The sequence below is a fragment of the Phodopus roborovskii genome, unplaced genomic scaffold (genome assembly GCF_943737965.1).
Source record: "Phodopus roborovskii unplaced genomic scaffold, PHOROB, whole genome shotgun sequence".
Lineage (NCBI taxonomy): Eukaryota > Metazoa > Chordata > Mammalia > Rodentia > Cricetidae > Phodopus > Phodopus roborovskii.
In genome coordinates, this window is record NW_026126575.1 from 5,214,600 (window position 1) to 5,236,012 (window position 21,413).

Below are 21,413 nucleotides of genomic sequence, written 5' to 3' on the forward strand. Positions count from 1 at the left end.
GAAAGTGGGGTTGACATACTTCAGACCCAAGCATGTTTAGAGTGTCCCCCAAGACCCCTTGTCCAGGCTGTGCTTCCTTCCAGACTATGAGAAGGAGAAGGAGACCAGCAACACAGTCCAAGAGTGAACATACCACACCCTTAAGAGGGAACCATTAGCCTCAAAGTAGTGTGTCCTACTTTGGTTCTCTAATGGTTCCCAGGCTCCTTTCCAAAGCAAAAGACTCAGCCACAGTTTGTCACAGTATACAAATGCCCATGGCAGGAATGGCTAACCAGAAACCTCATTGAGGAGAAGACCCTCTGCTCTGGCTATCATGTTTGGTCTCTGTGATGGAATAAGTGTCTGACCTGAACCTCTGCCGCCTGTTGTTTCCTTCTTTTATTTCTAATAAACTCAGTCATTCAAAACCCAAAGGATGGCAAATGTGGATCATCCTCCATATAAAACAAGAGAACTACTGAGTGAAGGGCAAGCCAGGGCTACTTTAAAAAGCCTATTTAATATTATAATACCATACTGCAATTTAAAGGAAGAATGACTGTTTTCACAAGACAACTTCCCCACAAAAGATAGTTTTTGTGGTAGGGTTTTGTTTTTCCTTTGTGAGAAGAGTCTTAGTGCACAGCCCTTGCTAGCCTGGAATGTGCTATGCAAACAAAGCTGGCTTTACACTCACAGAGATCCTCTACTCTCTGTCCCTTGAACACTGAGATTAAAGGGATACACTACCTCATCTAGCTTATGGCAAGGTTCTGAACCTCATCTCTATTGACATTTGGGGCTGGACAATTCTTGTGGGACTGTTCTGTGTACATACATATACTGCATGGCATTACTACAGAAATTAACCGGGATAATTACACCGTAGGCGTTAACAGGGTGTCCCACTTAGAAGGCTTGCCAGCTGTTAGCCTTATTTATGACAGTAGATCTTGGTTGCCTTGGGAATGTACAGAAGCGAGACTGTGGACAAGGCAGTGGGAGTGGAAAGAATCATAAACTAGGGAAGGACGGGGATGTGAGAATCTCACACTTAGTTGTTAAAAACGAAACTGCAAGAGTGGAGAAAGCAAGCTGAATGCTTGCATCCATGCACCCACTGCACTCTCTTCCTGATCATGGACACAATGAAATTGGTCCCTTCAAACTCCTGCTGGTGTGACCTCCCCACCTACAAGCTGTGCCTCAAACCAAAACAAAGTGTTTCTTCCTTAAGTTGGTTTTGTCAGGGTAAATTTTTTATTTTTATCATAGCAACAAGAAAAGAAACCAAGACAAGCAGAACTTTGAAAGATGGATGAAAGCCTTGTAACTATGGCAACGTTCATATACAGGGAAAATGCCAACCCTTTCATCCTTCTTAAAGACAAATAGATAGATCCAAAGCACTCAGAACTGGCTGTCCATAGCTGATGCTAGCTTGTTTGTACAAGAGAAGAAGATAGATAGCTGGACTGTGAGTCATACTTCTGTTTAGTTGTGCTTTCAAAGCTTACAGCTCATCAGAAGGGAAGCTTTGGCTCTAGTCTGGTTTATAAATCAGTTGTTTGGTTAAGGTGGTATCTGGAATAAGATGGGAATAAATTGTGCATGAAATACAGATCTAACCAGGGCAGAAAGCAGTCCTTAAAAAATCAATACAAATACCCACAGAAGGAATGCATAGATAGGATTTTTTTTTTTTAATTCTTGTTTCCACTTTAAATAGCAACTTCTCCCTCACCCAGCAAAAGTGCTATTTTTGATCCCTGCTTCCTTATGGTCCCAAATATGCTTTCTCAGCCTCCCATGAAAGTCATCTGACTTTTTCTGCTTTAATGCCCCTGACTAAAGAAAACAGGAGCGGGCAATGTTGCCAGAGACATGCCAGGAGGCTAAGCTGGAACGGGCAAGGAGATGTACTTCATGATTTCAGATAAATCTCTCTTCCAGTGTTCTCTTAGCACACTCCTGTGAGCTCCTGGAACAAGGCAAGTGCTCTCTTGCCTAGGACCTTTGCACATGCTCTCTGTAACCATCCTTTTCCTCTTCCCGCATTTTTCATAGTGCTTCCCCGACCATTCTCCGTGTGTAGCGGAACCTTACCATTTTCTTCTCCACTCTGGTTCATCTCTTTCTTTGAGCTTACCACAGTCTGCTTTTCTGTGTGCTTGCACATCCCTGTTAGATTCCTCACGAGTTCTCTGCTGTACTCGGTCCTGAGAGCTGCATTGGTGGGTTGCCTTTGACCTCTGGCTCCCAGGTAAGTTTGACCAATGGGAGACTGGTCTGGCTCCTTCCTGCTAGGCTATAGGGTGGATATAATTTTCCACTGGGACTGGATTTGCAATCCAGAAGCTGCTTCTTCATTTAAGTTTCTTTAATTACCTCTTGAGTGTAGCAGCTGTTTCCTGCTGGGGCCCTGACCCATCCAGGGAGTGTATCAGACTTATTCATCAACATGCACTTGGCAACTAGCGGGGTGCCTGATGCGTGGTAGGCACTCAATAAATATTTGTCGAATAAATGAAAATAAAATAGCTCAACATCATAATTCCTTACGATACCTTTTTGTTCTCTCTTAATTTTTCTCCTTCCAAAATCATCTTGGACCAAATTTTGGTTTGGAAAACAGATAAGCAGGGCTGCTAAGGCTGCAGTTTAGTGGGTAGACTTGACAGCAAAACATGCTATAGAGCTAGTACCTTAGAACAGACTTGGGGAGGAAGGGTGCTATGTGGGAGGGTGGCATCTTAGGCCATTTTTACAAATGAGATACAATATATTAGGGACTGGGTCAAGAGCAAATAGTAACTACAAATGAAAGAAGACAATGGGGACAAACAGGTGGGGCCAGTGGTCTTTGAGTTCACTACAAAAGTTCTGTGGTTCAGAAGGATAAAACACATTCTCTTTCCTTATGTGCTTCATCCGATATAGCCAGACAGAAGTGTGCCACACAGATGCCAAGCCATCAAATGACCCCTACAACAAACAGCTTCAGAAGACAGAAAAGACCATGGAAGCTACTGTCTTGGGAAGTCCTACCTCCTGATAGGAGAAAAAGCATCAGACTCAGTGATGCCCGGACAGAAATCCTGCTTATTCCAGGCGATGAGTAGCTTAGGCATGGTGAAACCAGAGTTCTATTAAGAGGAGCTGGAGGTCAGCGTAAGCAGAGCGTGCTGCTTTTGTCTCCCTACAGATTCAGGCACACCACTAAAACAGACTCATTGGCTAAAATGATCTCCAAGGAAAACTACTGCTGTGATGTCTCCATAGCCTTCCTAGTTCTCAGCCCCTAGCCAGGCCAGCCTTTCTATCCACAGACTCAAAGAACAAATTAATTTCCCTAAGCTGTACCAAATGAGAATTCTCTGTAAAGTTACTTGATATTGGTGGTGTGGGGGTGGGGTGGTAGTGGGATGGGGGTGGGGGTGGTGTGGTAAGCAAACCAGAGCTTAGAGAAGACAGACACTCTGGGGGTGGGGGGAGGCTGGTGGGAGCATAATTAGGCTGTAGGTTCTGGTAACCTCTTCTAGCTCAGGAAAGATAGGCTCATCTCTTGGGCCAAAGAGAATTCTAGCCACCTCCCTGAAAGCAGGGCTGCCTGGTACGAGCTCACACAGGTCTGTATAACTGACATCTCTAGATAGCCAAACTCCACACTCGCTAATTCTGACACTTGCTTTCTAGCCTTCCTGTTATAATTTATTCCCAAATTCTATTCAAGTTCTTTTCTCTTCTTAAACATATTAAAGGAAGGTGGCAGGAGGTGGGCAACAACAAAAGCAACAATAACTCTTCAGGAGTGAAGATGTCAGGTGCCAGGTGAGCAATGGAAGGCTTCAGACATGCCACCTCGTGCCTCTCTGTGACACCATGTGGCGAATCTACCTTTGGCCAGCAAGCTGCAGGCCTGAGGGCACTGAGTGCAGAGCTTGAGAGGAGCGGATGCCAGGGAGGTGGGTTGGTGTCACCCGGCTGAGCTCAAGCTGCAGAGTGTTCCCACTGGAGCAGATGAAGGAGATGGAGCTCTTGCCACTGGCCAGAGGTGCCTCCTTCGCATAATGTCATGCTACCTCCTGAGTTGGTCCAGAACGGCTTAGAAGAAGGCTGAGAATTTACACTGGAATTCCTTATAGCTAGTCTAGTCTCTGTCTCTTGCCACTTCTTATGGTGCCAGGAAATGCTTTGGAGCAGGAGAGGTAGGCTGGCTGTTCTGTACACCATGTCCGGAAGTCTCTTGAGTCTCCACTAGAAGCCAGCAGCCCCCCAGGAATGACACCTACTGTGTCTCCAAACTCGCCCTCCCACTGACAGCCTCTGACCTAGGCCACACTGCTTCTACCAGGCACTAGTGGAAAAGGGTATATCTCTAGGAAAGGGGATTTTCTCTCCATCTGGTGTGTGTGTGTGTGTGTGTGTGTGTGTGTGTGTGTGTGTGTGTGTGTGTGTGGTGTGTGTGTGTGTGTGTGTGGTGTGTGTGTGTGTGTGTGTGTGTGTGTGTGTGTGTGTGTGTGTGTGTGTGTGTATACATGTGAACATATGTGTGGTAATGAGAGGACAATCTCAGGCTTCACTCTTTTTTATTTTTATTTATTTGAGACATGGTCTTTTACTAGTCTGGATTTCACCAGGTAGGCTATGTTAGTAGGAGGCTAGAAGATCTCCCTGCCTGTGTCTCTCCAGCACTGGAATTACAAGCACATGCCATCATGACTGCCCTCCCCTTTTAATGTGGGTTTGGGGAATCGAATTTAGGCCCTTATGTTTCTGAGCACTTTACCGGCTGAGAGATCTCTCCAAACTCTTTCTCTCCATTAACTAGACCCATACTAGCCATCTTTCAATTCCTGTGGACCTCTCATCTCATATACTTTGATTTTAACTTTGGTTCTAGAGCCAAAGCAGACCCTGTTACAAGTGATGTCCACTTTTTCTGTTGTGTTCATTTGGGGATATCAAAATTACCAAATGTTACTGGCATGTTATTATTTTCTTTTATAATTACCCATATATTATATTTAAGAAACATGTCACTCATGTATGATACAATGAAAGTTTCCTTTACTTATTGAGACACTCTTACTATACCAAGAGTGACTTGAAGTTGGACACATTTAGAAGGTTTTTATTTTGGTGTGTATGTCTGTGTTTATATGTTTGTGTGTGCATGAACATCCATGTGAAGGCCAGAGGTCAATGTCCAGTTTCTTCCACTAATTTTTCTACACAGCGCTTCTCACTGAATCTGGAAATTTTTGATCAGCTAGTCTAGTTGGCCAACAAGGTCCAGACTCCTTTCTTCACTTTTTCTACTTCTGGGACCAAAGCTGCATTTTGGTCTATGAGCCATGTATCAGCAGAGTGTGGTAGCATGCAGCTGTCTATATTTATAAGAGCTTATAAATATATCTTCCAAACAGTTAACAAACACAGAAACACTGAAAAACTTCCCTATACTGGAAGAATGTCATGAGACCACACATGGCATGTGGCAGAAGTAACCTGTCTGCACCAGGCTCTATCCCATCTACCCGTTGCTGTCTTCCTTCCTCTGAGAATGTTCTTACTTTCCCCTGTACCAGGAAATTAACCCAGAAAGGAAAGTCAACAGATCCTTCATTTCTTTCATTTTGTTCATTGTCACTTGGAAATGTATGTGGGCAGGGGTGATTTCAGAGCCTAACATGGCAACAAGACAGTCCAGCTTCTTTGAGAACTGACAAATAGTTCTCAGGCATGTCACAAATGTGACTCTGAGAAAGCTGGCCTCAATTCAATCCATCCTACCTAACAGTCACTTTAGGATCATCTCTCTCAAACCAGGGTCTTTTTTTTTTTTTCCTCTAGAAAAAAAAAAACAAATTTTCATACAAAATAAGCATTTGATGTCAAATTCAGATTGTAGGGCTCTTAGAGGTTGGAATCAGCCAAGGACCAGCCACAGATAGCAAGAACACATACAATAGATTAAAAGCCACCATTTTCACCTTTTCCTTTAGATACATGACCTAATTTCCTCTCGAGAACCGTTGTGGTAGTGTGAATAAGAAATTACTCCTATAGAATTTGAACTGTTGCTTCCCAATTGGTAGTGCTATTTGGGGAGGTTATGGAACCTTGAGGAAGAGAAGGAGGAATAATGCAGTGAGGGTGGGCTTTGAGGCCTGAACCTTGTTTGGCTTTCTGCCCCTGTCCCTCTTCCTGTGTGCTTCCAGTATGTGACTAAAACTGGGGAGATCCTTGCTTCAAATGCTATGCTTTCCCTGACTGTTACCTTGTCTCCCCACCATGATGGACTCTATCTCTCTGGAACTGCAAGCCAAGATAACCCCATTTCTATGAGATGTTTTGGCCATAGTATAGCATACCCTCCACCTCCCACAGTGATGAAAGGTTGACTTTACTGCTTAGTTCTGGGCCAGGCATATAATTTATTCCTTCTGGCTATAGAGGTCAATTGAATCTCAAGTCAGGCCAATGAGATTTAATTCTGGATTTTGAGGGTGGGCTACTGAAAAAAAGCACCTCTTTCTTCTTTATAGGCTACTAAGGGATGGGGATGCTGACAGCTACCTTACGTAACTCAGAATCTTATGTAACTTACCAACCTGGCTTGGGCTGTACAAACACTCCTCTCCAAAGCATCTAGCAACCTGTTGACAACCTGGGTTCCCCACCTGCATAGAGTCTCATACCCACTATAAACAATAGAAATAAGTTACTCCTATATTAAATGCCTTAATAACATCTTGTTTCTATTCAAACACATCCTGGAACACAAACTGGGAACCATGGGCAAGGGACCCATCCAGTCTGATGCCAGACAATAATGGCAATGGAGTCTTCAAGTGAAGGGTCCCCAACCACCATCTTATATGGAGGCATAACTGGAATGCATATGGTTAAAATCAAATGCATTATGGGAAAGGATATGAGGAGAGAGCAAAAATGATATAATCCAAGCCTCTTGCTCAAAATGGAGAACCACCTAAATTATATCCCTAGTAACTTAAAACCTCTATCTCTTGAACCGCATAAAGAGAAGCCCCAAACAATAATCAGGCCCCCTGAGTACCCTTGTGCATATGGCTCACTGTCAATCTTGACAATGCATTTATTCTTTTCTAATCCATACTATGGCTTTGCTTTTGAATAATTACCTTGGTACTTTATAATCTATGTGGACTTCTATTTTATTCTTGAGTAAGAGATCAAGAGCTTGGATACACATGGCACAGACCCTGACAACTGGTTATACATGCAAACAAGAGTCTGTATGCTAACACAATGACAATTCTGGAGCATTTCCCAAGTCTTTCCCAGGCTGATCCTGGGGGTGGTGGTGGGGTGCTCAATGGATGGGATTCCAGTGGGTTCTACACTTTCAAATGCTCAGCTCCAAATACCATTGCCTGGGCTTGGGTCCTAGACTCAATAAGAAGGAGAAAGCAAACCGAGCACCGATATTCATCCTTTCTCTGCTTCCTGACTATGGATGCAGTGTGGTCAGCTACCATGAGCCAGGCCTTGGTGATCTTGCAGTCCTGTTGCTATGATGTCTCTGCCATGCTGGATTATACTCTGGAACTGTGAGCCAAGATGAAACCTTCCTCTTTAAATTGCTTTTGTCACAAAGACAAAACAAGTAATTAACACAGAAATAAGCAATAATAAGCATTTCTTGAGCATGTTTGAGGCATGGCCCCTCAAATGGTGCCAAGTGGTTTAAAGAGGCTCTGTTTAACTATTAAATAAAGGAACTGGGCTAGATAACAGATAGCCCAATTACACAGAACAGAAGAACGGTTCCACCCCAAGTGCTTATGGAACTAGTTTGCATCATAAGCATTAAAACACATTTCAGACATTCCCTGGAGAGGGAGCCATGCCAGTGGCTGCTTCAGACTGAAACTGTTGTTTGTAACTTCTCCAGTTTGCTAGAACACTGAAGAAAATTACCCCACTGTTCACCCTCCCAGCTACCAATGGCCCCACACTGAACAACTGAGCTGCCCCTTCCCTAGGTAGGAAGGTGAGGCCTGTCCAAAGGCACCAATGACAAAAGGTACCATGGATGTGACAAAAGGTGAGACACTTCAGATCTCTCCTTGGAGCCAGGCCAACCAACAGGCAGTTTCTGCTGATGCTGGCACAAGTCAGCAGTTATGAAGTTGAAAAAAATCTTACCCTCACCAGCATTTCTTAAGTCAATCTTCCTCTGGCTCCTAGGACCCATTCCCTGAGTCACTGCAAACCTCTTCCCATTTCCTACTAACACACTGTCTTCCTCTTATTTTGAATCTTACCCTGTTTATAACCTGCACACTGTACTCTGGACTGCCCCCTAGGATTTCCTATGAGGCCACACTGGTCCTTTGCCAGTTTCATGCCCATACCACTACTATGCCTATCTCATCAAAATGTAAATCAGATGATGCCACCTTGTTCCCTTCTTGGCATGACAGTTTAAAGGCTGTCCATAGCCCTCAGAAATCCTTCCTTCTTTACCAGGCTTATGGCTATCCTCTATCCAGCCATGAGGCTGTCCTTCAGTTCATACTTTGATAATCTCCTATCATAGGGCCTTTGCACATGCCCACAGTCCTTCCCTTATGTATCTCTTTCAGGATGCCCTCCCTGATTGCCTACACCAACATTCCTCCTCTGTGTACCTCTTCAGTATACCACACTTACCACCTGCAGTTTTATACTGCTCATTTAAATGCTTACTATCAACTCCACTAGACTACAGATACAAGCAGAGAAGGTCACTTTAACTCAGTAGCACATCCTTAGCAGCATGAACAGGCAGCTGTCCTATGTGCCCCTGCAGGGTGCTGGGGCACTGTCCTAAATTCTTTACAGGAATTAACTCAATCCCCATAGCAACACTGACATTACAATTTAAAGATGAGGACACTGAAGCAAGAACAGGTAAGCCAGCCTATGACTTCAGCAGGCTGTATACAGCCTGTGTTGTCATTCAGACAGCTGTAATTCACAGAGCAGGCACTCAAGTCACATATGCTAAATGGATGAGAGGGTTAATGAAGAAGTCATTTTCCCTTTCCCTGACTTCATGCACCTGGATTCCCTTCCTACTGGTCTAGGCTCTTGCTGCTGCAGCCACCTCCTACAGAAAGCAGCTGTTCCTTGAGGACTATTCTTAGTTCTTCAACCAGGACCATCTCATAGCCTCAAGCCCTATCTCTGCCATACACTTGGGCCCAATGAAGAACTTAGCTCTTGACCCCTAACTTGCAGTTATGTCCTTATTCCCACCCCTGGACCATTTGTCCTAGTCTCCCTTGTCTTCCTAAGGATGACCAATCTTGGCACATTCTATCAGATTGACCCCTCTGCCTCCCATCCTTTGGCTTTATCCAATAGTTGTGCTCTTATGCTTCACCACCAGAGTCAGACTGACACACACAAAGCAGCTTCAGCAGGGAAGGGAGGCCTTGTTTCTTCATATAAAATCACTGTGCAAATCCCCTTGACCGTGGTCATGGCCCTTCTTGCAAGGATATGTATCAGGGCAGTTAAGAGCATGGGCTCTGCAGTCTGCCACACCTGGGTTTGAGTCTTTGCCATTTGTCAGAACATAGATTAAAGTAGTAACTTCTTTTTATCTATGACATGATGTCAGCATTGACAACTGCTATGAACTGCTCTCATCTGTGAAATGGCTGCATAGTGACTTATCTCTTAGGGCTGTGAGTGTTCAAATATGATGCATGTAAAGATGTCAGCACATTGGCTTATGGTCAGTGGTCTGCTATGAACACCAGTATGCAGCTTCACATGGCATTTGGGAAGAACAGGGTTAAAGAGCTTCACCATGCTCCTACATTGGTGTTTACACAGTGGTAACTATGCTTTCCTGAGTCACTCAGTGGTAGCAGAAGGAATGGACTATGTTTTCCATGGAGAAAGGCTTATACACTCCCAGTTCTAAACAATCTGGGCAGTGCCAGGGCCCAGATCAGACGCTGGCAAGTGGCTGAATTGTGCTTTTATTAAGGTCTGTTCAAAAGAGCAATGTTGTCCACAAAGAACCATGCTGCCTGCCAGATTAAACACCGAACTTACCCAATAGCATGCGTTACCTACCATAGAAGGGAAAACAAATCCATTTTCATGAACCAAGCTTTAGAGGCACGGCCAAGGGATTAGTGAATTATATCTGTAACTCAGCTTATGATTCTAAGGCTTACAAATGCATGGATGGTTCAGACCATTGTCTTCTAAAAAGACTACTAAATGTTCTGGCAGACTTCAAATACATCCCTAAGGATCAGAAAAGAGACCAGCTTTCGACATCTTTCAAAGCTATCTCTCCAGTGTAGGGCTATGTGTAGTAGGATGCAAAAGTCACTTAGGTTGTGCTACGAGGAAGACCGGAAGCTGTAGTTGTAATATTAGCCATCATTTTTCTACCTTGCTGTCATGTGTGGTAGTCCCATGGTAAATCAAGGGCACAAACCTGCTTTCTTTACTTTCCTGCTTTCTGTATGGCCTGTAGCTGCTTGGGGAAAGATGAAGCCACAGTGGCATTTCTACACACAGCAAATCCACACATTGGTCGGGGGGAACAGCTGAGTCATCCTACAATTTGTTTTGGAGGGAAACTAATAATATGCAGTGTCTAGAAACCATTACAGAGGGTCAGAAGTGTCTTTCGAATTTAATTGAACCTACTATTGAATTTTCACAAAATGCCTACAAAGGAAGTATTAATAGTCATTAAATCCCAACTTCTAGAAAATTGAGTCTTAGAGAATTTAGCAACTTGTTTAAAGCCACAAGACTCCTGAGCAATGAAGTGGAGCTAGGCCTGGTAGTAGAGGCCTGAAATCTTGCTCAGGACGCTGAGCAAGAGGGATCATCAAGGCCTGCTGGGTAATTGCATGAGACCTAGCTTCAAAACAAACTTTAAAAGGAAAAAGAAGGTGGAGTTCAACTCAATAGCAGAGCACTGGTTGTGCAGGCATGAGGCTCTGGGTTTAATCCCTACTCACATGTTAAAAAAGATGAAGAGAAGATTTGAACCCAGAGACAGTAAAAGATGTAGCTGGGTAAAGCCCTAGGTTCAACTCCAGCACTTCATAAACTGGGTTTGGAAGTATGTTCCTGTGATTCCAGTACTGGGAGGCAAGAGAATCAAAAGCTGAAGGCCTTTCTTAGCTATATAATGAGTTTGAGGTCAGTCATGAGGCCCTGTCTAAAATAGATAAATAACTATTTTAACAAAATTTGCATTGGAACTGTAATGCCCAACCTACTATTTTTTTAACCACTGGCTGAAAATTCATAAAACCAAGGCATGTACAGGAGTCCCCAGAGACAGACAGTAGAATTAACCCTGCATACACACCATACACCTACTCTGCCCTTTCATCTGGCAGACCTACCATTAGCTTCATGCAGCTAATGCAATTTAAATTAATGAAAAGGACATTTAAATCTCAGCCCATTGCTGTTGCGCTTCATGATAGCCCATTTTTGGCTGTCAACTTGACTGCACCTGGAATTAACTTGAGCTGCTGGCACTCCTGTGAGAGTTCTTGATCAGGTTATTTGAAGCAGGAAGGCTCACTCTAAATCTGAGTGACATCTTCTGGCAGATGCCCACAGAAATGGACAGGGAAGAAGGAAGCTTTTCTTTCTGCCTGCTTGTCCTCACTCTCACTGGCACATTCTTCTAACCTGTCTCTGTAGCATTCCTTTATCAGTGTTAGGACCAGTTTCTTTGGGATTCCGACATAGACTGAAGATCAGCAGCTCTCCAGGAATCCTCCAGGCCTTCAGCACTAGTTTGTGACTATGTGTTCTCTCTTGGCCTTTCCTAGACTCCTACTTGAGGGTCCTGGTTTCCTCAGAAGGTCCTCTAATGTTATTGTCACAACAGACAAACCCAGAACATCTGCTTTAAGATGATGACATATATTAGAACAGCAAGCAACTAGCAAAAACACAGATTTCTGGGCTATGCTTCTGTTGAGCTGTGCCACAGAGGGACTGGACAGGAGGCTGAGGAGCACACATGTCCCAGTGGCTCTAGGGCAAGTGGTCTTGCCTAAGAAACCAGCTTCAGAGGCTGAAGTATGTATTTATCTATTGTCCTTTTAAATAATTACAGCCCATGAGAGAGTGCTCCCAGGCAGTCCTCCCCGCACTGACTGCTTATTTCTACAGCATCAGGGAAGGTGATTATTTACCAAAGCCTCATTCCCCCCCCCCCATCTGAAACATGGGCATAAGAATAGCTGAGCTTTGTCTTTTGGGACAAGTGGGAACACAGTAAAAGCATTTGAAGAGAGACAGAAGGTAAAACTCATTGTATAGACATCCTATGACTCGGGCTTTTGTTTGTCTAGGAGAAAGTTTAAATGGATTCTGCTATGAAAGATCTAATTAAGAGGTACTCATATGATGGCAGCAGCTGCTAGATTAAGAAAAAGCATGGCTCTGGAGTCAATAGAGCTTGTTCATCCTAAAACACTTGGGTCAATAGCCAAGCTTGGATGGGAGGGGTCACACAGGTCCTACTCCTCCCTGCTGAACTACTGGCTACTGATGGTTTTGGAAGTATAGACGTCATTATCTTTGGATGTATACCCACCAAGCTTCATTGGATAGTTTCATGCTTGTGGGCACTCAGCCAATCCTGGTTAGAATTCAGTGGGTCCCAAAACAAAACAAAAATTGGGAGCAGGGGAAGAGAACAGGCATGGCAGGGAGATGGGAGGTTGGGGCATGAGAGTAATCAGAATACACTGTACACATGTATGAAATTGCCAAAGGGCAAGTGTATTTAAATTTAAGAAGCTCGGTAATTTTCAAACTTTTTGGCTCTGATTTTCCAACTCAGAAATAAGAATAATGATATGTTTTCCTTGTAGTGTTGTGACAACTTAATTAATAGCTAATATTTGTGTTGTTCTGAGAACAATAGTCGACATGTGGTGTGGTTGGCATGTGGTAAGAGCTGTATGCGTTAGCTAAAATACTCATGTTTATGATAACTGGTAGCTGGGCTGAGCAGCAGCTGAGCCCATCAGATGGGATTACCAGATTTTACCACCTCTATTCACAGTGCAAGTACGCCTACAAGGAAATGTTATTAGGCTGCAATGTCAAAATGGTGCAGATCCCAGACTCTGACATGGGACCTTGCCATGAGATACGCCTATGATTCAGATTCTCTGCTAACACTGAGTACATCCTATCACATTCTTATCAAGGGGCAGACTAACATAAGGCTCTACTGAGCTTTACTGAAACACTCCCAACAAATAACTCACTGGTAATCTTAAACAGCACTCTGGCTGGTTTACATACCCTGGTCAGTAAGACAAGCACACAGGATGTGCACTTGGATATTAAAGCTGTGGTCATCTTAGTCAACTATAGTATCTCTATAGCCATCTAGAAAATTGTTGGAGACAATATCCTGAGGTGGTCTACCTCCACCCTGTCCATTTTAGTTAGCTTTCTTTCCCATCTCACACACACACACACACACACACACACCTTTGAGATACTGGGGTTCAGAAAACCTCTAGAAACTGGGTTCCTCAAGAAGTACCAGGCTGTGGGGTGCTGGCATCTCAAGTGTGCAGCAAATGCCACCACCTTATAGCTGTTCTTTCTTATGAATACTGTTAGCCAACATGATGCCTTACTCATGGCCACCCCTTCAACTTTGTTATACTCCCCCATATATACACACACAATGTGTGTGTATACATTAGACTGTAGGCAGTATACAGTAGACTGTAGGCAATGATGGGTGGGCATAGTAGGATGACCCATCAGTCTGAATGTCACCAGAAGACACCTACCTGCCATATAATCTTCAGAGCCAAACCCCAGAGGAGACGTTGTCTCTGTCTTGGCTCCTCCCTTTCTACTGGGAGTATCTGCCCACCCCTAAACCTCATCATGTATCACAGGCATACAGACTTTAGACTCAGGCTTTCTCTATATTCCATCAAGGATAGAAGCTCTCTGACACTTGGGTTAACCTTCCCCAGAAGCCAGCTGGAGAAGGGCATTGCAGAGAAAAACACTGTATTATCCAGGACCAGCCTACCTGTTGCATTGGACAGGGCCAGCGATTCCATAGAGCCACGAGGAGTCTGTTCTGTGGGTGTCATGTCCTCCGTGTATTTCAGGGAACTGAGTGGACGACGGGGTCGGCACTGCTGTGTAGCCATGCCACTTTCTTCTTCCTCCTCTTCCTCCTCATACTTGGGGACTGGGATGCTGCCTCGGGTTTCACTAAAGCTTTGGCTGGACATATCACTGTAGCTCTCCTGGGACATCATCCTCCCTGGGTAATAGTCCTCACGGCATTCCTTGATAAAGCTGCCACCATGCCCCTTCATGGCCATTGAAGAGCTTCTCTTGGGGTTGCTGAAGTGCTTGGCCCACACATCAGGCTGGGCTCCTGCTCCCTGCCCTCCAGAACCATAGGAAGTTCTGATGTTGCACTGGCTCAGAAGCTGCAAAGGACTCTGGGATTGGTTCTGCTCCATCTTGTTCCCATAATGGAAAGGCTCATCCCGGCTCCTCCAAATTGGGTCCCGATTGAGGCTGGGCGTCTGACTGGATAGGCTGAGGAGATCCATCTGCACTGACAGGGGGTCCACATCAGCTGAGAGCCGGTTAGAACTCACCTGCAGCTGGCTGTGCTGGCTCAGCATGGACTCCTCTGTTTTGCCTTTGTTCTTGCCGATTTTGGCACTGCGACGAGACTCCTTGGCTCTGGCATTTTGGAAGGCCGAATCAGATGAGTCAGAGCCATTGGGGTCCTCCCCAGCACTGCAGGCCCGTGAGCAGAATATCTGGCCCTGCTTCGGGAGGAATGGTCGCCCCAGGAGGGACTTTTTACAATGAGCACAGCAGAAACAAGTCTCGGTAGCATGCCAGTGTTGGCCGTCGTAGGTCATTTGACCTTGGTCGATCCCTGGGAAACAAGAGACAGAAATGAGGCTGAGGAGCTGCACTGAACACTACAACATCACATGAAACATCACACCAAAAAAAAAAAAAAAAAAAAAAAAAAACATGACCAGGCTGGTGTAATCAGTGCCCACACCCTGTTACAACTTATGCTACCAGTCAGCGGACTTCACAACTTCCCTTGCTAGCAGCATGGAGAATGCAGATCAGAACAGCTTAGCCATGAAGTCTGCCAGAGACACATTTTCCCCAAATAGCAACAGAAGTTGAGCATCCTTAATCGAAAAATCCAAACCCAAAATGCTTCAAAAGCCAAAAGTTTGGTGTCAACAAGATGCTGCAAGCAGAAAATTCTGTATAATAAAATTGCTTCATGCATAAAAGTATTTAAGATGTCTTATAAAAGCATTTTGAGATTATATGCATAAGCTATATAGGAAATATAAATGAGTTCCATGTTTAGACTTGGGGCCTATCTCTCAAGCACCTCATTATAGACACGCATGGTTCTAAAGGCTGAACTAATTCTGCTCCTAGACATGTCAGCTAAGGGATATTCAGTCTGTGACAGTACTAGCCTGATAAAGCACTTGATTGTTTGAGGTGAGCTTCTACCAGGGATCTGTTTTCTGGACAAGGAATGCATACATAGAAGGTTAATGGCTAGCCTACGGTAATTTAATTAGGCACCAGAGACCAGATCTGTCTTCTGTATAGCAGTCCTGTCTTCTTTACTCAGGAATCTGCTGTCTCAAGAGCCTTCTTGCCCACTGACAATGGTAGCCTTGGCTGCTTCTCCACTTTTCCTTATAGTATCAACAGTCCTTTCCACCATGCCATCATCCACATTTCCAGTGGATCTTCCCAGACACCAAATCTGTCAGGTCCTTGACCATGGCCTTCACATCCTCAAGAACTATGAGAAATGTTTGTATTGTGGGAAATCCTGCTTACTCTTGGTAATGAAAAGCCATGGCCAAATCTATCAGGAAGGGAGGAGGCACAGTTCCTCCACAGCAGGGCTCTGCTCTTACACTCCTGTGTGCTAGGGGACCTCGCACATCCCTTCACTCTGCTTGGTTTCTCACTAGTTCTTCTGCCTTCTTTTGATGGAAAGAGGGTACTGTCCTTGTGGATGCCATTAGCTTGGGCACTGAAATAACCTTGCAACAAACCTTGGCTACCAGTTAAGAGTATCTTCTAGTCTTGGGGTTTGGTCTAGGGATGGCTCATAACTAGCAACAGGGCAATGAGAGGATTGCCTGAGGCTTCTAAGAGTGATATAACAGGCAGTTGGAGTAGCTACCCTGGGGATAGCCTATTAGAATATAGATTCCTGGGATTCCCGTGGGTAGGAACAGATCTCATAAGATTGCCAATGTGTGATGATAAAAGGTCTCTTCAGGAAAACAGCACTAACACGAACCTCCACTTTTTAGTGGACAGAATTCCACAGCCTGGATTTTCAAGGTATAACTTCCAGACACCTGTCTAGAGATTAGAGATGAATAGAACAAGAACCGAGAGGGAAATGAATGCTGGGACCAAAGTGCTGTAGGAAGCAACTTATTCCTGGCAGGCTCTGCCTCTGCTGCCTTTTATGTCACTAGAAGCCATGGATAGATAAAAAGGAGGCAAATTCTTCTCTTGCTAGATGTTCTCCAATCTGGGGAAGGAAGTGTCTCATCAATTAGGCACTAATCCCTATTGTCAATAAGAGGGAAACTTCATGAAGACAGAGGTCTTTGTTACAGGGCAACTGCATTTGAGAAGGTCATTGTGTGACTAACTCTACCCCCCTGGCCAGCAGCATCCCAGGGAGATTGAGAATGGAAAGTTGGGGCAGGGCTGGAAATAGACATCTCTAAGCTGGGGCTCCAGCTAGTGCTTCTGCCCAGGCCTATGGGGGGAGCAATGAGTTGTAGAAGGGTGTAGAAAAATGTACTAAGAGTGGGACTAATCTGGCTCTGCCACTTCCAGGGGCCTGTAAAACCACTGAAGCCGATCTGCTGGGTTTGAATATTAGTCCTGTGGCTCCACGCAAGTGGCTTCAACTCTAGGGCCCTGTTTTCCCCAGCGAAGCACAGAGATGAAATTAGGCTGTTGTGAGTGACTACACAGACGACTTAGTCCCAGCTTGCTAGCTATTCAAACTGTCTTTCCCTCAGTTTTATTAGGTCTGAAAGCCTAGCTCTCTCTTTGTAGATGCTATCCAAAAGCAACCCGAGACCATGCAGCTTCTCTTTCCCTCTCTACGGTTTTTCTTCTCTGTGTCAAGAGTCTTGAGAGCTTATTTTTGTCTCTTTAGTTGCCCAGGATCATTGATGACATGCAGTTACTTAGCGTGGTATCCCACAGCTGTATCTTTGCCTACTCTCCACCGGAGAACTCAGAAGGGTGGGTCCTCTGTCCTGTCCACCCCCACGTTGCAAGGATTCTTAGAAGTGTCAGAGGAAGGTCAAGCTTTCTGGAATGGGGCCTCATAAGACAGAGTGGGGAGGGGAGAGTGAAGGAGAGGCAAATTACAAAGCAGCCCCAGCAGGCAGTTGAACATTGCCTCTGATAAACATCATCGATGTCAGATGGCCCTCTGAACTGCTCCTGAACTCCAAACATCTGGAAAAGGGCTCTGTGTTCAACATCTAAGCATGCTTAAAAAAAAACCCTCTAAGCCCTTTAAGCACTTCTCTAAAGGAGCTTGCATCTACCGCCATCACAGTCTCATCTGTTTATAAGACTGTTTACTCTGCTATGCACAAGCAAGAGTCCTGTTGCCATGGTAACGGTTGCCTGATGCAGGATCTGCTTTGAGCAGCTGCATAAATATGGAATATTTGTACAGTATGGGCAGAGGTGTGGCATTGATGGCTGGGATATACATGATACACACAGCAGGAGCTCACTGTCCCAGGGAAATGACATTTTACAGGAAAGTAGACTTTAAAAAACTCAGGGACAGCAACTTAACTATAGCAACAGACAGACTGCAGACCACAAGCAGTCACCTTTTCTAGTAAAATATGGATGGATGCCTTTTATGGATTCAAGAGGAAAGGAGGATGCCAATAAAAGCTGTGGACAGCTGAAAGAAGACTGAAGACCGAGGGGCTATTTGAGGTACACACAAACCAGTCCTAAACAGAGTTTTCTCTCCCAAGCTTCTGGGAGAAAACTCTAAGTAGCCATTTGTGGCTAGGCTTGTGGCCTCTGTGGAAAGGGAAAAGACACAGAAAGGATGTCTATCAGAAGGTGGTGTCACTGCTGTGGGTTAAGTTTCTAACGCTCAGTCTCTCCCATCTGGGTAAGCAATGACCAGAGGCCTTAAACCTAGCCTGGAGTCAATATAATGTACCGCTGTCTCTGGGATGGTCCCTCCCACTTTCCCACCTCGCATGTCCAGTGGCAATTCAGGTCCCCACTTCCTAACTCAAAGCACCAAAGAACATCAGCATGCCTGAATGTGACAATTCTGTAAACAGAAAGGTTTCTGGGCACTTGGTCACAGTGGCATTTGGTGAAAGGGAAGGGGTCTTGCCCATCAGGGAAGTCCAGAAAGTAACGATGAACCCCAGGGAAAAGACTGCTTCTTTTGGATCCATACAAAAGCTAAGTAGAACAAAATGGAGTCGTGAATGGAGGGTCTCTATGTCTCCTCACTGCAAGAAGGGCACTGGCAGCTTCTAAACCAGCTTCTTGGAGTTTTGTGACCACAGAAAGGCCATAGATATTTGTCCACTGCCACCATTTCTTAAACAGAGGTGCTCATTCCCAAGGCACCAGAAAAGGTGAGGCAAAAGCAGGTCTGATGAAGCAGGAGGGCTGAATAAATGCGGACGATTCTCATCGCCCCCCATCTGCCATGAACTGGGAGCACACAGTTCTTGGACTATTTGTTTTGCTCTGCCTTTGGCTTGGCTCACTGTTGTTGAGTTCCTAGAAGACACACTTGCTGGAAGCCAGTGACCATCCCTTGTTACCAAAGGATCCCACCCCCATTCTTCCCTCTGCCCATTCCTGATTTTGTCTAAAATGTCATTGAGGGATATATTCGTTTCTCCTCAGTTTTCCTTTTGGGGCTTCACACTTTCCCCTGAGAGTGGAAAAGTATACTACAAAGTTCCACCTAAAGGCAGATCCATGGCCAACTCAGGACTGATAAGATTCCATCCTGAAGAACTTACTTGGAAATGGTATGCCAATTCCTTCCTCCTTTTGAGAGGGCATGTGTTAAGATGATGTATAACTAGAGCAACATTTCAATCACCACGTGAAGATCGTTTGTTTCCAAAAGATTCCAATAGAAGGCAAACTGAGCTAACACAGAGAAAAACATAACAATGCCCCCGACCCTTTTTAAACCCTTCATACACTTCTACCTGAAGCTAAACACTCTTTAGCTTTTCTAGTAAAATGAGTCCTTTTCACTTAAAACTGGTAGCAGCTGGTTTATTAATTGTTAAAGCAAAGAAATTCTAACTGTGCCAGATGCAGGGTGGAGTCCATCTTAGAAGGATCAAGCTAAGTGCCGTACGTGGCCTTACCTATATGTTGGGCACAAGTGTCACAATATTCTGCATATAGGGACTCAAAGCAGTGGCAGCAGTAGGGCCTTCCTTCCTTCATGATGTATCGCTGGCCTCCCAGCACGGTCTCACACTCAAAGCAGCAGAAGTGTCGCATGTGCCAGTGTCGTCCCTCAGCTTCCGTGCACTCATCTGCAAAGATGATCTGGGGATAGGAAACCATGGGTCAGGGTCCAAGACTCTCTGTGATGACATGCTGAGTTACAGAGCCCCCACTATAAAGATGTGACCCACAAACTGATCACATTGCATGCATGAAAGCTTATTCTGCAACTTCATCTGCCTGGAGCACAGTGAAATATGGTGCCACATTTCAGCGGAGAGCGAATGCTCTACCTTGGGGAGCATGAAGCAAAATGAAGGATAGCTTTCACACACCAGCTTCATTTGGCTGAGGCACAGTGTTTTCTAAAATGGGGAATGTCATATGAATCCTTGGAACTCTCTTCTTTTTCTTCTTGGAAACATAAAATTGGGCAATGCTTGGAATGCATTTATATATGATAATACTCTTCAGCTAAGAAATGTGACTGCTGCTTCCAGATGAACATCCAGTTGGCCCGCTAGTCATGGTCTTTAACACTTACTTCCCTTTGTCTCAGAATTGGTCACCCTCAACTCTAAAGCCTTCCTGGCCCTGAGAAGTATTTTATGTTTTGGCCCATCAGAGTTGTTTTAAACTTCAAAACATACATTTTTAAATGTATTATGATGCTATAATAATCAGTTTAGTGTGGCACTGCCATTAAAAACTAAAATAGAGCAGAACTCTCTGAGTTAAGAGTCTAAGAATTGATTGTGTGTGTGTGGGGGGGGGGTGTCACTTGGTTGTCAAAGGAGGTACTAAGACTATACTATGATAAAGGAATAGTCTTTAACAAACAGAGCTGGGACAATTGGAAGTCCCATTCAAAACTGTCAGTTGAATCCTACCTACCACCATAAACAAAAATTAACTGAAAGGGGATCAATTGCCTGACAGGACAAAGGTGACGAAGTTCTTAAAAGAAGCTAAAGTTGTAAATCTTCTTGACCTTGGTCTAGGCAATGGTTTTGTAGACATAGTAAACAAATATATGTAACAATATGTAAATAATAGGCCATGAGAACTTCATCAAAATTAAAAACCTTTATGATTTGAAGGATGTCAATAAGAAAGTAAAAATAAAGAAAATGGGAGATTTATCTATAAACCATGTATCTGACAATGGACTTGTATCAGATAATATGAACAAACTCTCACAAGTAGAAAAAAAATTAATCCAACTGTGAAAAATGAGACAAAGCTTTCAACCCATAGTCCCCCCCAAATTAATAAACAAATAAACAAAAAATATTTAAAAGGTACTTAAAATTACTAGTGGTTAGAAAATTTTATACCTATTAGGTTGGCTATAATAAAAAAGGATATAACTGCAAGAACTGAAGATAATGTAGAGAGCTGGAATTGTCTTGACAGTAAGAATGGAGAGTGGACAGCTATTTTAGAAGACAGTTTGGCCTTCCTCAAAAAGGTAGGCTTAGAATTACCATGGAATACATTCAATATTTAAAATTCATGTGTACCTGGAAACTTATACATATATGTTCATAAGTAGCATTGTTCATTACAGGTAAAAGCAGAAACAAATGCCCATCAGTTGCTAAATGGCAAAGCCAAATGTGATATATGCATAAAACTGTTCATATAGATTCATATAATCCATGCTCAGCCATGGAAGAAATGAAGTCCTAATATTTACTACAACAGAAATTGACTATGAAATCATTACTCTAGATGGAAGAAGCCAGAGACAAAAGAAAACATCATGATTTCATTCATATGAGATGCTAGCTCTCATGAACCCAGAGAGGGACAGGGCTGGGAGA

At 44.1% G+C, this 21,413-nt stretch overlaps 1 protein-coding gene across 4 annotated transcripts in view; it reads right to left on the reverse strand.

The window, feature by feature from the left end:
• Nucleotides 1-21,413, reverse strand: part of Prickle2 (prickle planar cell polarity protein 2) — a 319,183-nt gene that overhangs the window by 22,032 nt on the left and 275,738 nt on the right. For all 4 annotated transcript variants that reach the window (XM_051203303.1, XM_051203302.1, XM_051203305.1 and 1 more), the window contains 2 exons: nucleotides 19,503-19,689; nucleotides 14,090-14,965 (listed from right to left, as the gene is read on the reverse strand). In XM_051203303.1, coding sequence (XP_051059260.1) covers nucleotides 14,090-14,965; nucleotides 19,503-19,689 — 1,063 coding nt within the window. The remainder of the gene's footprint in view (nucleotides 1-14,089; nucleotides 14,966-19,502; nucleotides 19,690-21,413) is intronic.